This window comes from Notechis scutatus, chromosome 10, assembly GCF_049901735.1.
Source record: "Notechis scutatus isolate UNSWTSFEM ecotype Mainland chromosome 10, rNotScu1.2, whole genome shotgun sequence".
NCBI lineage: Eukaryota > Metazoa > Chordata > Lepidosauria > Squamata > Elapidae > Notechis > Notechis scutatus.
In genome coordinates this window covers 22,350,027-22,364,279 of record NC_142018.1, presented here as the reverse complement: position 1 = coordinate 22,364,279, position 14,253 = coordinate 22,350,027, and the positions used below count along the sequence as shown (strand labels likewise).

At 52.8% G+C, this 14,253-nt stretch overlaps 1 protein-coding gene across 6 annotated transcripts; it reads left to right on the top strand.

Annotated features, from left to right (window-relative positions):
• The first annotated feature begins 256 nt into the window (after positions 1–256).
• LOC113423055 (UAP56-interacting factor-like) lies at positions 257–5,773 on the top strand. 6 transcript variants are annotated; one of them, XM_087972270.1, is made up of 10 exons: positions 257–404; positions 1,446–1,574; positions 2,321–2,462; positions 2,583–2,702; positions 3,087–3,156; positions 3,580–3,626; positions 3,708–3,782; positions 4,436–4,547; positions 5,083–5,196; positions 5,321–5,773. In XM_087972270.1, the coding sequence occupies exons 1-9, from the start codon at positions 323–325 to the stop codon at positions 5,176–5,178; spliced, it is 873 nt and encodes a 290-aa protein (XP_087828396.1). In that variant the 5' UTR covers positions 257–322; the 3' UTR covers positions 5,179–5,196; positions 5,321–5,773. The 6 variants fall into 6 exon arrangements, with proteins under 6 accessions (XP_087828396.1, XP_026540067.2, XP_087828397.1 ...); XM_087972271.1 differs by having other exon boundaries at positions 272–404; positions 3,583–3,626; XM_026684282.2 differs by having other exon boundaries at positions 5,083–5,773.
• The last annotated feature ends 8,480 nt before the right edge of the window (positions 5,774–14,253 follow it).

The window sequence follows — 14,253 nt, the reverse complement described above, 5'->3', positions numbered from 1 at the left end:
CACGTCTTGGCTTCGGTCCTGGCCGGGCATCCTGGGCTCCGCTCCTGGGGACGCCTGGCAGGAAGCCCTCAGGACACGCGAGGGGGGCGAGCCTCCCGGGGGCTGCCCCCGCTTCCTCAAAGGGAAATTGGGGGCTTTGGAAGGGCGCCGCAGGAAAAGACCCCACTCCGCCCGCGGCTGCTCGCCTAACTTTCCGCGAGGCGGGCTGGGCCGGGGCGGCTCAGAGGGGCGAGGCGGGCGACCCCCGGGGCGGGGCGCGCGGGGCGGGGGTGGGATGTCCCGAGGCGGCTAAACCTGCCCTCTTCCCGGTCGGTCGCGAGCCATGGAGGTGCCGGGCGCCGGGCAGCAGGAGCCGGGCGCGGCCGCCGCCGCCGCCCCCAGCGAAGAGATCGACCTGTCCCTGGGTGAGATTTCGGCTCCCTCCCGGGGAAGGGTCGGGGGCTGCGCCTTGTGAGGCCAGGGCTGCCCTCGCTTGGGGACAGGAGGGTGGGGGGAGCCGCAGCTAAAACGCCCCCTGGCAGCCCTTCAGCCGCCCGGTGGGCAAATGGGTCGGGGGCGTCCAAGAGTCAAGGAAAGTGGCTTCTCGCGGTGCTCCGGACCCCCAAACCTTCTCCCTGTTCCATGCTGTGAAACTCGGCCGAAGCCCACCCCCATCCCGGAAACAGAGACTTCAGCCCCCTCCCCACCGGTCGGCTGTTCTCCCCTTCACTTTTCTGCCTCTTCCAGACCCCTCCAGGCCTCTCCCGGCGCTTCGGTCTCTCCCCCTCCAGCTCCTCAAGGGGGCATCTGGGACCCCTGCTGCGCCTCCCCTCCCCTCCCAAGCGCCCAGGGCCAGAAATAGAGCCGGCGCCCTGCCAGCGCCTCTCTGGAAAGGGATGAGCCGCGCTGCCAAGCATTTCCCTGGCACCGGGCACATCCAAGCCCTCCTGAAGTCAGGCGGCTGGAAATACCTCCCGGTTGCCGGAACTGTTTTGCAAGCACCTCCCTCTCCTTACCGGAGCTGCGCTGGGAAGAGTTAAGCTTCCTTGTGCAAGTTCGGAGGTTTCCAAACTTGGCAACTTTAAGACTTGTGGACTTCAACTTCCAGAATTCTGGGAGTTGAAGTCCACCACTCTTAAAAGTTGCCAAGTTTGGAGACCTCTGTGCTAGTTAGGAGTTTCATAGGCAAGGAAACTGCTCCCCCAAAATAATAATAATAATAATAATAATAATAAAATAATAATAATAATAATAATAATAATAATAATATTAAAAAAACTTTGGGCACAATGTCCCATCTTGCTTCTGGCCAGTGTCCTGTCGACCAAAATGTGAGGATTTTGGTCCTTAACCAAAGAACAAAATTTGCCAGTATGGTAACGGACCCCTTGCAACCCGCTGGGCGTTGAAAGCTGCTTGTGAGTGCCCGGGAAAGTGTGGGGCAGTTGTGTCTCTGCCGTCTTTAGATGACATCATCAAGCGTAACCAGGCCCAGCCGAACCGGAAACCCTGGCAGCACCAGCTGAAGACCCAGAACCAGGCCTCTGGCAACAGGAGCCCTCGATTCCAGAGCTGGGGGCCACCAAGCCTGCCAGGTGGGTGGAAGGCACTGGGGAAGGAGTGGGCCAGCCAAGGGGACGTGTACCGTTCGCTCTTTGGTGCTGAAGGAGCTGGCACAGAAAACCGACTTCAAGATTGCTGGCAAAGAATACCCTCCCTCTGGAGCAGAGGGGTGTTGGGGAACAGCGCCAGGAGGGTGTGGCTGTACCCAGGCTGCATTAGGGCGCTCTCCTTGGGGCAACTGGGTTCAATGAGTTTTGGGTGGGCTTGGCAGGTATGAAAGGTCTCAGATTGGGGAAAACCTTGTTTAAGAAACTGGCCTGTGGATGGAAGCAACGTGGTTGCATTAAAAAGAAGGTGAAAGTCAGACGCGGGATTCAGCCGGTTCGGACCGGTTCTCGAGAACCGGTAGTGGAAATGTTGAGTCATTGGGAGAACCGGCCAATCCCGCCTCTGACTGGCCCCGCCAACCCCATCTCTTCTCTGCCTCCCATCAAGTCCCAGCTGATCGGCTGGGTCTCCTTTGGTTGCCCTGCCCAGGAGAACGGAGCTGGAAAGCAGGTTAGTGGGGTGGGGGAGGGAAGGGGGAGTTTGTGGATCCTTCCCCTGCCACGCCCACCAAGCCACCAAGCCACGCCCACAGAACTGGTAGTAAAAAATGTGAATGTGTGTGTGAGTGCTGTGTGTGTATGAATTCCACTAGGGGAGGAGGTAGAGTACATTCTACCCAGGAACTCAAATCAAAGTTGGTGTGTGTGTGTGTGTGTGTGTGTTTCCTTAGGATCTAGCAGATTTCCCCAAGGATTTAGGAAGCCACCCTGGGCCAGGAAGCCTCTCTGGAGCAGGATGAGCACCCCAGGCCCAAGAGCAGCAGGGCAGATGAAGGGCAGGAGCCCCTCAACCGGCCAGACTTGGCCCAGCAGGTAGGAGGAGCCGCAGATCCCCCTCCTCTCTCCCCCCCTCCAAGAGGCTCCGAATCAAAGGCTTCAGCCCTGCGGAGGCCGGAGCTGCCAAGATAGTGAGTTGCTGGGTATCTTTTCCAGGACAAGCCAGGGAAAGGCCCCCGGGCAGGAATGGCAACAGAGCCCCGCAGACTCTCAGCCCGAAGCCCCCCCAAGAGCCAAAGCCTTCAAGACAGCACGGACGCCTCTGCCATTTCGGAGGTTGGTGGGTTTAAACGTGGCCATCTCTGAGTTTTCACGAGGGGCAGGTGTTGGGGAGAGGGCAGGTGGGAGGCCCCAGGATGACATCGGTGTACCCTCAAACAAGGGGACCTCAAATTACAAACGTTGCCCACACCTCAGTTCAGATTTGCAGGGGTCTCCAACCTTGGCCACTTTGTGTGGACTTCAACTCCCAGAATTCCTCAGCCAACCTTGGCCACTTTAAGACTTGGGAACTTCAACTCCCAGCTGGCTGAGGAATTCTGGGAGTTGAAGTCCCCAAGTCTTAAAGTGGCCAAGGTTGGAGACCCCTGGATTGCAGAGTTGGGAACAGCATCGATGGTTGAGTTTAACGGGGGACCCTTTTCTTTCTGCCAACCGCAGACCGTTCCGGGCATTCAATCAAGGACGACTTTTCCTCCAGAGCCAGGTCAAATTCAACTTCAACCAACGGGTCAGTTCTTCTTTCTTTAGCCATTTTGCCAGCGGCATGTTTTATTTTCCTTCGCTTCCTGCAATCACTCTGAAAATCCACTCTCTGCTATCTTCCCATTTTAAAGATGAGGAGTTGAGGCATAACCAGCTGCCTGTGGTTACCAAGGGGGTTTTCCACCCCCACCCCCCCCCTTGTATGCTGGAAGGATTCAGAAACATGTGAATGAGGTCCAAGTTCTATCATTGTTTTAGAACAAATCATTGTTTCTCCCACAATTGCTGCCTTTGAACAGGGGGCTTGCATCCATCCGTGCATTTCTCCATCCATTTGTCTAAGTCTAATTCCAAGCTGGTAGCGCACCTGTTTTAGCCACTGAACAAACTGTCTCCTGTAAGCATTTTGCTTTCTGTTTTTTTACGCCTGTCCTTCCTGTCCCTCCAGCAGCAGATCCGGCCCAGGATGGAGCAGAACCTCTCAAGAGTGAGAAGGTAAATAAATAGCAAAGAAGGGTCCCCGTTGAGCTTTTCCATTGTCTCCGCGGATTGATGGTGGCTTCGTTCTTTTGGCAGGGGGAGGATGCAGCCCAGTTCTGGAGCAGTCTTGACCGTCTCGGTGTCCAACCCCCAGGCAGGACACCCCCAGGGGTATGTTTCCTCCTTAAGACATGGATTTCGGGACCCTGGGACTGTGAATCTTGGACTCGTGGTCCTTTTATGGCTGCTTTGTCTCTGGAGATGCTCAACCCTTCAGGTCATAGTTGTCCCAAGGATGTCTGTCTCAAGAGGCAACTGGACTTTGTTTTCCCTTGAAGACGTTTCTCTTCTCATCCAGGAAGCTTCTTCCATTCTGACTGCATGGTGTGGAATAAATCCTTTCTCCACCATTCAGTCAGAACGGAAGAAGCTTCTCGGATGAGAAGTGAAACGTCTTCAGGGAAAAGCAAAGTCTACTTGCCTCTGGAAAAAGCACCTTTGGGATGATCCGCAGGAGGAATTTTCACCTGCACGCAAAGGTGTTTAGCAACACACACAGACCAGGGGTTTGCATCTCTGAAAATGCTCATCACCTTTGACGCCACCAGGCAACCCCTCGGTGTCCCAGCAGGTGAAAAAGAACCACGTGGCTTGGATTTTAGGTGGCCTACAAGTCTAATGAATAAATAGATTTTGAAAGACCAGGTCAATCCCCTAGTCGAAGGGCCTCTTCGTTCCACATCTCTGTAGCCCGGCGTTTCTCCACTCTGGCAACTTGGAGGAGTGTGGACTTCAACCCCCAGAACTGTGTGGTTCTTTTGCAGGCCAGGACCGAAGCGCCCCTTCCTGAGAAGGCGGACTAGCCAGACCCCGCAGCTCCGCTGGCAGCCGAGAGGAGTGATGCTACGATTCAACTTCCGGGCTATGGCTAACCAGGTAGAGAGGCCTCCCAGGCCAGAAGTGGCCCCCTGGGGACCCCTCAAGGCCTCCGGGGTGCTGTGCCCTGGAAGGGGAGGGAGGGCCAGGTGAGATTAAGACCCAGATCAGGGATTGGGGGGCTGAAGTGATGGGGGAGGTTGAGATGGGGGCCATTGGACCGGCAGTCCTGTCCCCTGAGGCTCAATGGAGACGGAGGATGTGACCTTCCGCAGCAAAAGGAAGTGGCAGTGTAGATTTCGCAGCCAGCCCACAGGGATCTTTGGTGATCTCCTCCTCCTGGGACGGCCTAAGTGTTCCCCTACTATCCCATCAGGAACTGGACGGTCCAGTCTTGAGAATTTAAACCAGGGCTCTCCACCTGGAGCCTCCCCAGCAAAGGATTCTGGGAGTTGGAGTGCCAGGAGGGGGAAGGTTGGACGAAGCTAATTCCCATTCAGGGGGGGATCCTAATTCTGGCTCCTATCCGGGGAGTTTCCTCTTAGCTTCTCTTGCACAAACACAACTTGGCACCCGTTGTGTCTCCCTTCCTTAGACCAGCGTGACCCTGAATGAGCGATTCTCTGGGCTGAGGCACCAACGCCATTTTTCAGCAGAACGCAACGCCAGCCGGATGGTCACTCTGCCGTGAGGCCAGAGCTGGAAAGAGGTCAGCCCTCCAAGGCCACCAATTGTCTGGGCCTGCCTGGGGAGGTCCCTCACCAACGGCACCTCCGGAGGCGTCTTCTCAGCGGAGATGGTGACCTCCAAAGGCCCTTCTGTCACCTGCGCAGGGTCTCCAGCGGCCAAGCCTAAAAGCACCTGCCGAGGAAGATCTCCATCTCTTGGTCCTCCCCCAGGAGAAGGCTTGGTCCTCAGCACCTGGTACCTGCGTCTCTGCCCCTTCCTGGCCTCATGTGGATGGGGAGTCCATGGTTTACCACCCAGGGTCACCCTTCCGAGTCAACTGAACCCAGAATTCCAACGGTTGCTTGTTTCTTTCTGTGTTTGGCCTGGAAAGGACCTGTTTTGAGGCACCCACATCCACAGGACTGGGATGATGACATCACCTCTATAATGCCAGTCCTTGTGCAGATGACGTAAATTGTGCCATTTATATACATCACATTGGAAGTCAGGATGTCTGACCTCAGCACCGTCTCTACTGGAGGCATATATTTGGAGGACTGTGTCATATTTTAGCAAACTTTATTTTTAGAAGGAATAAAGCTATTTTAGAATCTGAATGAGCCGGGTGATTCTTGGCAGAATAATCACGGGCTTCCTTCTTAAAGCTGGTTTGTTTTGCCTTTAGCCAGCTTACTTGTGGGCAGCGGATGATGCTGGATTGTTCTCCACCTGCAGTTTTCTTGGCTCCATTTCCCCTCTTGTCTCCCTCGGCGGAGAGTGAGGAGAAGGTTCAGTCCAAGGCCCGATGCACTGCTTGGGTCGGGTTTCCTCCCAGTGGGTGCAGCATGGCGACCGCTCCGACTTGGACCTTTCCCTCCTCCATCAGTGGGTGGGGCCCCCAAAGGGCCCTTTCCTTTCAGCAGAACCACAAACTCTTCCTCCTAAGCCTGGTGCTCGGTTCTCACCTGGGTTTGAGAGCCATGGGGCTTTAGCAACTGGGGCAGCCCACCTGCCTCAGCCCCCCCACCCCACCGGCATCCCGAAGCAGGATCGGGCATTGCCTGTGAGCCGCCACCAGGGGGCAGCAGCTGCCAGCTGTCTTCCTAGCCTTTTTTTTTTCTGCCAGCTGTTCTGCTCCAGGTAGAAACTTTTCCACTTGCAAAATAATAATAATAATAATAATAATAATAATAATAATAATAATAATAATAATAATAATAATAATAATAATAGAAAAAACCCTCACATTTCTCTCCCCCACAATGTCTGCAGCGCCTCAGGATTCCAACCTGTGAATTGCACATTCTGTTGTGGAGAAGAGAAAGACAAGCGGCCCTTGTGAGAGAAACGGGGCCGTGTGTTCTGACCGGCCTTTGCATTATTCCCTTTTGGCACGCGATTATTAAGAGTTGAACGTCGGTGAACCAGTGAAGCCTTTTTAAAAGAAGCCTCAAACTCCTTGGGGATTCTCTGATGCCTCCTGCAGGGAGAGGGGGAGTCTGTGTGTGTGTGTGTGTGTGTGTGGCGCGCGCACCAAGCAGCCTTTGCTTCCCTGGCTGCTCCGTTAAATGGTCCAGAAGAAGGCAGAAGCATCTTCTCTGCCGGCCTTCCCTGCTCACAGGTTCTTCCCAAGCAGCCAAAGAGAGGCTTTCATCAAGATGTAGCTCGCTCGGCTGGCAGCCACCTAGCGCTGCCATCTGTCAAACACCTGGCAAGCAAACGCAAGATGTGCGTAGCCGAGGCTGGTCCCTCCCGCCTCCCTGCGAGAGAAGACGCTGCAAAGCTCCCCTGCTCTAATGGCTGCCTTTCTCACAGGAAGCTCCACCGCCTGGAAAGGACCACGAGGCCCACAGAAATGCCAGCCACCTTCTCTGCTCCTCCCCCCCCCGCTTCGCCTCGCTCGCTTCCTCTCACATTTCCAGCCTGCCCCTTCTTTTCTCAAACTCATGGAAAGGGTGGCAAGGTTAAAGGCCCCCCCCAAAGCTTTCCATCTGCAGGGGGGGAATTGGGTGGGTGGGTGGGTGTGTCATGAAGGAATTGGTAGGAGGAGAACCCAGTGCCCTTCTCAGGGGAAAATGACACCCAACCTAAGGGAGTCTTCAGACATCTCACATGTTTCCAACACCCGTTTCTACCAATGACTCAATTCTGCCCTGGGGTTTTTCAAGTTGGTTCTTGCTGCTTGGAAGAACCTCAAACTGCTGTAAAGCTTCATGCCTCCACCCCGCTCCCTGTTCGCTCTGCTAGGAAGCTGGTTTTGCTCCTCATCCGACCTGATCCTCCATCCCCTGGGACCCTCCAATAAACCTTCTTCCCCAAGATGGGTCCGTTCGGTGTGGGGAATCAGCCCAGGGACACAGCCCAGGCCACACAACTCTGGAGGACAAACTTTAGTGCCATCCCCGGTGAGGAATGCAGTTTTCTTTGGGAGAGGCGAGGCTGCTGCACCCCAGCTGACTCGCTATTCAGACAGTAACAAGGAGCCAGTGAAATCTCTCCGTCTCCATCTGCAAGCAGATGCTTTAGGGCAGGGCGTGCAACGGTGGCCCTGTTGGAATTCTGGGAGTTGAAGTCCACGAGTTGTTCCCTGCCTCTGCTTTAGGGGGTCATGAGGGATTGATAAGGTGCCACCAAATGGGTGTTGATCTCTACCAACCATGTAGAGACATTTTCTCCAGGGGGAGCTCTCCCTAGATCTTGTCATCCAAGTTTTCAAACTGTAGTCCATCTCCTGGGAGCCAGACTTGCCATGAATTCATCTTATCTTCTTTTAAAGTCCTGTGAGGAAACGTTGGTCCCTACAGTTCCAGATTTCACTGCCCTAGGAGAAGATTATCTTCCTTTCACCTTGTATCTCCTGCCCATTGTGGGAAGGTCTCCCTTCATCCCCCTCTCGGCCAGGTTCTCGTCCGTTCTTTACTCTCAAATGTTCTACATAATGCGGTGCTTCCCAACCTCAGTCATTTTAACAGGTGTGGACTTCAATTCCCAGAATATCTCAGCCATTTCTGTGGGTTGAAGTCCACACATCCTAAACTGGCTGAAGTTGAGAAGCCCTGGGAAAAGGAACCCTCTGGCTAGAGGTCTCAGCTGCCCAAGTTGAAGGCCTGCACGAAGAGATGCAGCCATCCGAATAATTATTCACAGAAACTCACTTCTCATGGTTGCAAAACAAGATTTATGTGTCTCCCTTGGCGTCTCTGGTCACTCAGACCAACTCAGGCATCACCTGTGTGCCCATGAAGGAAGTAGATTTTTGCTTCAAAAGTGTTCCAGTTGACGTTGGCTTCAACAGAAGCTGCCCAGATGTTTTTGACACCATTGATGGACACCCAACTCCCAACGGGGAGGGATTTTTTTGCAGCTCATCATGGCCTGTGGAGTCGAAAGCATTTTGGGGTCAGCCCCAAAGGTGGGCATTCACTGCTTCCCCTTGCCCCTCTTTAAGAAGACACCCCCGTGTGTGCCCTCCTCTGCCAGACACCCAGTCACGGCTACTTTTCTGCTACCAGCCTTGTCAACGTCTCCTTGAAATTTCATGTGCACATTTGCCCCCTGACTTAACAATGAATAAACTAGAACAACTCTTTGTAGAAAGCAGATCAATTCAACTTCAGTGACATCCATCCTTTAACATTAATGAAGGAAACATACACTAAATGAAGTATCTGACAACTGAGATGTAAAGTTCTGTCTGGATGATTTGTCAATCTTTCATTTGTTACTAAGGCTTCATCTTCCTTCCTTCCTTCCTTCCTTCCTTCCCACCTCAGTGTAGGTGTGGATCTCCTTGTCTATTCTGAAGACCAGCCTGGTGTCATTTAAGAGAAGCACTTGAGCTGCTTTGAACAGGCCTCTTGCTGTTGGTTCGAGCTGCATCTTCCTCCCATCTTGATAAACAAATGCCTGATGCAAGATGTGTTTTCCTTTTGAAATCAAGACTCACAACAGCTGTCCATCCACTTGCCAACAATGCTTGTCTGCTTTTAGAAATTGGGGCACGCTTCCTCTATTGTTACAGATATTCCTCCTCCTTTTTGGTAACTTACACTTTTGGAGAGTTTGTGGGCAGGAAGTGGCCACCCTTCATCCTCTTTGCTACCTTTAATATGCTTTTCTAAAAAGAAAAAAGGCTTGCTTTGGAAGAAGATGTGATAATTGCAGGGGAGAGCACAGCCATGCAACAGTGGCACAATATACAGGGGTTGTCCTCTGTGTGTGTCATACGGGTTAAGATGGTGGCCAGTGATGCTCCCAGAAAAGGGGCAGGGTTGTGACTATACAGCCACAGCGGCCATGTTGACTTTTGTTGACAAACACACACAATGCACAGAGGCATCTGCAAATACTTCCTGCCGTTGTGCTAAAGCTTGTTTTTGTCCTTATTCTACTTAGCTTTCTTTTCCCCCTGGGAATTCTGAATCCTGTTTAGAACAAAGTTGGCTACAAGAAATGCTCAGTCCTTGGTGTCCCCTGGCATTGTGCATGCCGCTTTCTTGGAAGTCGGTGGCACTGCCTGCTTGCCCCTTTTGCCTTCTAATTCTCCCAAAGGAAAACACCTTCCCAAGCCTCTAGGCCAACCCGTACAGCCTCGCTTACCCCGCTACAGCCTCACAACCCCCGTTGTGCAGGACAATGTCTGGGCCTGCCGCGCACCCAGGGACCCAAGAGAGCAGAGCCCAAGAGATGGAGCCTCTAGGGCTACCTGAAATCCCACCTTTTGCACTTTTCCCCCCCGATACTTTTGGAGAGCAGCTTCCCATGAAAAGAAAGTAAAACCTGGGGTGAGGTGACCCACCTGATTGTTTACTTGGCATAGAGCTAAGCCGGGAGTAGAAGAATAAAATAAATTGCAGTCCTTTGTCCGCTCTGGAGCTCAGACCATTAATCTGGCTGCAAGCTGGAAATTATTTGCACTCCATTTACCTGCACGCTTCACTTACTGAATGATAAGGTTTGTTCTGGGCATCCTTCAGAATAATTTAAAAGTACAATCTTGCTGCAATCTTTCTCTTTCTTGGCTTGGCTAATTTCTTTTCAACTTGCTCTTCATTCAATTGGACCCGAAACTCCTTCCAATCGCCGTCAATTCCTGCTGGCTTCACGGTCACCTCCGTGGAGATGCCTTCAACAAAGGTGAGGATGTGGTTTGCTGTCACCTTCTTTCCAGGAGAGTTTAAATGTCTCAGTCTGCTTTAGAAGGAGGGATGTCCCAACTGGATGCTGAAGCAACCTGGCAGTGCAGCTTCTCCACCCAGGGAAGATCAGCCCAGCGGGATGACATGCAGATGCTGCAACACCTGGACCTGGGAGGAATTTGTGTGGGCGTTGATCACGCTGCCTTCATGCGCCCTCAATGTGATCTGAACAAAGTTGTGCAACGGCAACAACAACTCTGTCACACCACGCTGGAAGAGCTGCAATCGGTGGGGTTTCAGATGCCTGGCCTGCTCAAAATCACCAGCTGGGGAAAAAGCCACCACCAATTGCCTCCCAGTATGGGTTTCAGGGCGGTGCTTGAATGCTCCGGTCCAATCCAATCTTTACTCCTATTTTTTTGCTAAAGAATTCCAGATGCACCACTAGATGGCAGCCATGGGCACTTCTGTCCCTCTAGGCTGCCCTCTGCAGCTGCGAACAGGAACCGTTCTTAAGAGCAGGCGTGCAAGGAATGGAACTCAGGGCATGTGAAAAAGGTGTGCTTCTGATGTGACGCATTCTCAGGTGTTTTGGCTGCTTTTTCTAGTTAGCATATTGATCCTTCAGCCAGCAAACTGCTCTAAAGTTTACACTTCTGGCCTGAAAAACTCTCAAAAGTTAAAATCTCACACCGTTCCCCCCCCCCGCAGAAGTTGACTGGAAGAGTCTTCCCTCTTGACTCTTGGGATCTCGCTCCTAGCAGCCAACTGGAGGATGCTTTCAGACCCCCATGGACCCCTCCCCGTGGTTTATTTATGCCCTCGGCTTTTAGTCCATTAGGTCTCCATTAAATCCTCTCAGACCAGAGAGGCTGAAAGCTGGATCGGCTCAGAGATTTGACAGTGAGGCTATGCAGCCAGCAAGCGCCGGCAGATAAAAAGAGAGAAGGGGGGGGAGGTTGCAGGGGGGCAGCAGCCGGCAAGAGGGACAAAGGGCTCCGCTCTCTTTTCAGAGAACAGAGGCAGAAAATGGAGCCTTCTTTTAAAAACAAAAACTCCACAGCCTCTGGGGTTTTTTATTTTTAGAATATGCCACCTCACCAGAGGCAGAATTGTGGGCTGGTGCTTTTCGAGCATTCTCCTCTGCTGGATACGCATGCCAGCTGGGCTGAGGCCGGCAAGACAGAAACACCCGGTGCCCCTCCCGGACAGGGGAGCTAAAACTGGAGGTGGTATTTAGCCCCAGAACCTCTTTAGGGAACCAGGGCTAAAATCTCCCGGTTCTGCCCAGGAATTGAACCACCAAGGCTGAGAAGACTGTTGCCAAAATGGGGCGCATATCTTGAAACTCAGAAGGAGGAGGAGGAGGAGGAAGAGGAGGAGAGCAAACCCCAACTGGATCAGGATGGAGCCTTTTCTGCTCCTGCACAAATTCTGTTTGGGAAGAGGCAGAAAGCAGGGAAGGGAAATGGAAGGGAGGGTCACGGAAAAGGGCAGGGCCAGCTGGCAGGAGCAACAGCCCATCCTGCGGCAACCCTGTGTTGCAGTTCCCAGTTGGGTCAGGTGGAAAAGAGGATGCTCTGAGAAATCAGAGGCCAAGAGACGTTGCCTCAGAGCTTCGTGGATTTAGCAAGGCTCCAGAGGAAGCGATTTCCCGTAAGCCTTGCTTGGGTCACGCAGTTTTTCTCGCGTCTGAAAGAAATCTCCAGGAGATCACAGAGATTCATCAAGAGAGCCTGAAAGGCTATGTTTCAAAACCTCTACACTCTGGGCCTCTGAAGTGTTGTCATCCTCTGACAGGGCAAACCCTGAAAAACAGCATTTCCGGCCAGTTTGTAAGACGAAAACAGGATTAAACTGACTGCCAAACGATGCAAAGTCCTTCTTTTCAATGATAGTGCCAATGACCCAGGGGTGGGATGCTACCAGTTCGCACCTATTCGCTAGAACCGGTTGTTAACATTCTAAGCAGTTCGGAGAACCGGTTGTTAGAAGAAATTCCTGGGCTAATCCTGTAAGGAAGGCAGGAAGGAAACATTCTGGTGTTGCTTACAGAAACTGCCTCTCCGTTAACCCTTATTACATTCTTGGCAGGACTAGACTTCCTGTCTCAGGAACTTCTCTGGAGTTTTTTCCCCTTCCTTTGCTGGTACTTTGCTGCTTGTGTGAAGTGACCATTCAAAGTTACAATGGCACTGAAAAAAGTGACTTATGACCATTTTTCACACTTACGACTGTTGCAGCATCTCCACAGTCATGAGAGGCCAGGCGAGGAGATGCATGCCTCGATGTGAATGATGTTGAGTTGGCCACACCCAGCCAATAACATGAGCACCAAGCCTTGTCCACCCAGTCACAGGACCACCAAGCCACGCCCACCACCAAATCACGCCCACGGAACCGGTTGTTAAAAATTTGAATCCCACCCCTGCAATGACCCCCCACAAATTCCTAGCTGTGTGTCACAGCTCCCCCTCACCCCACCTGAAACGACACACACACACACACACACACACACACACACACACACACACACACCAGTATCCAAACTGGCCCCCACCCTGACTTCCCCAGGGTGGATTGTTGAGGCTCAGAACAGAAGAGTTCACCCCAGAACAGCCAAACCCCACCATTTAAATTTGAACCTCCAGCTCTGCAGAGCCCCGGTTGGTTTCACAGCCCAAAATAGCACAGGGAGGACCCCTCCCTCGAGGCCCTGGGCCTTTTGCAGAGGCACCAGCTGAGCTGGAGGTCCCCCAACCTGAACATTTTCATTCAGGGCCCGAAGCTCGCCTGCTGCTATATTTGAAGACATCTGGCTGGGGTCCGAAGGCCGTTCTTAAGCACGAAAAGCTGAGTGCCAATTTGAGAGGTAAGAATTTCTTCTCATCTCCCCAAACCACAGCCTGGAAGGAAGGGTTTAAATTCGGCTCTTTTGAGGCCGCCTTAAGAAACCTGCCTCCTATTTTTGCACAGTTCCAAAATAGAGAGCTATATGCAGAGCGTCTCTTAGCCCCGCTGTTTGGGTATCCTGCCCTCCTCCATTCGGTAGCAACACAGGTAGATCTGGCCCTTCCTTGCCAGGGCCCTGTCTGGGGAAGGTGGCCGGCCCCCTCCTCATCTCAAGGTGGCCTCGAAAGAGGAAGGGCTAGATGTCCTTGGATGAGCCCCAGGGTTCTGCTTGTTGTGAAAGGGAGCTGAACGAGGGGAAGCCATAGGATCTTCAGCTGAGCACCTCCCCAAACGGAACCAAGATTCATGGTGAAACTGAATAGTCACATAGAGATCTTTTGCAAGCATTTATCTGAGATATTTCTGATAAGAAGGGGAACTCTAGTCACACCAAACAGTGAAAAATCACCACCCCAAACTGTGAGTGATCGGGGGAAAAAGAAAAGGCTGCTTTCTCCAAAGTTCTGCAGGTGTCCATGAAGGTGAGGACTTCTCAAAAGCCACCTGAGATGTTGACACCACCACCGGTTTCTTCCTCAGGTGCCACGAGCACAACCAACCCCGCACCAGGGCAAGGCTTGGCACCGGAGGGTGGTGGAGCTGCTGTGGTGTTTCAGGGGAGGAGATGCATCCATGATGTTATTCCAGAGAGGTCCAAGAAGGTCTTGGAGGCAGCTTTGACTCTGAGAGGGACGTGGGGGAGACCAGGAGCCCTTGGGGAAGCAGGAGACATCAGCGGAAGGAGGGCCTGGTGGGCTTCCTCCTTCCGCAGCGAGACCCAAAGCCGAGGGGCCTCCGGACGCTCCCAGGCGCACTTTGCAAACACTTTTGAGGGCAGCAAAGGAGGAAATTAGACATCTTGTGGTTCAGGAGGGAACGTTTCTCCAGGGCAGTTATTTCAAAACCATTGTAGGTATATTTAGCTTTGTCTTCGGTAGCTTTCAGCCTCCTATTGATTCACGGGAGGTGTATTTGGAAGGCTTCATCGGATGCACTTCAGCCTCCCT

Bases quoted from the DNA above. Each gene is read 5' to 3' on its own strand.
- LOC113423055 (XM_087972270.1), top strand. From the start codon at position 323: ATGGAGGTGCCGGGCGCCGGGCAGCAGGAGCCGGGCGCGGCCGCCGCC. The intron at 2,703-3,086 runs GTTGGTGGGTTT...TGCCAACCGCAG, and splicing joins ACGCCTCTGCCATTTCGGAG to ACCGTTCCGGGCATTCAATC. The intron at 3,783-4,435 runs GTATGTTTCCTC...GTTCTTTTGCAG, and splicing joins CAGGCAGGACACCCCCAGGG to GCCAGGACCGAAGCGCCCCT.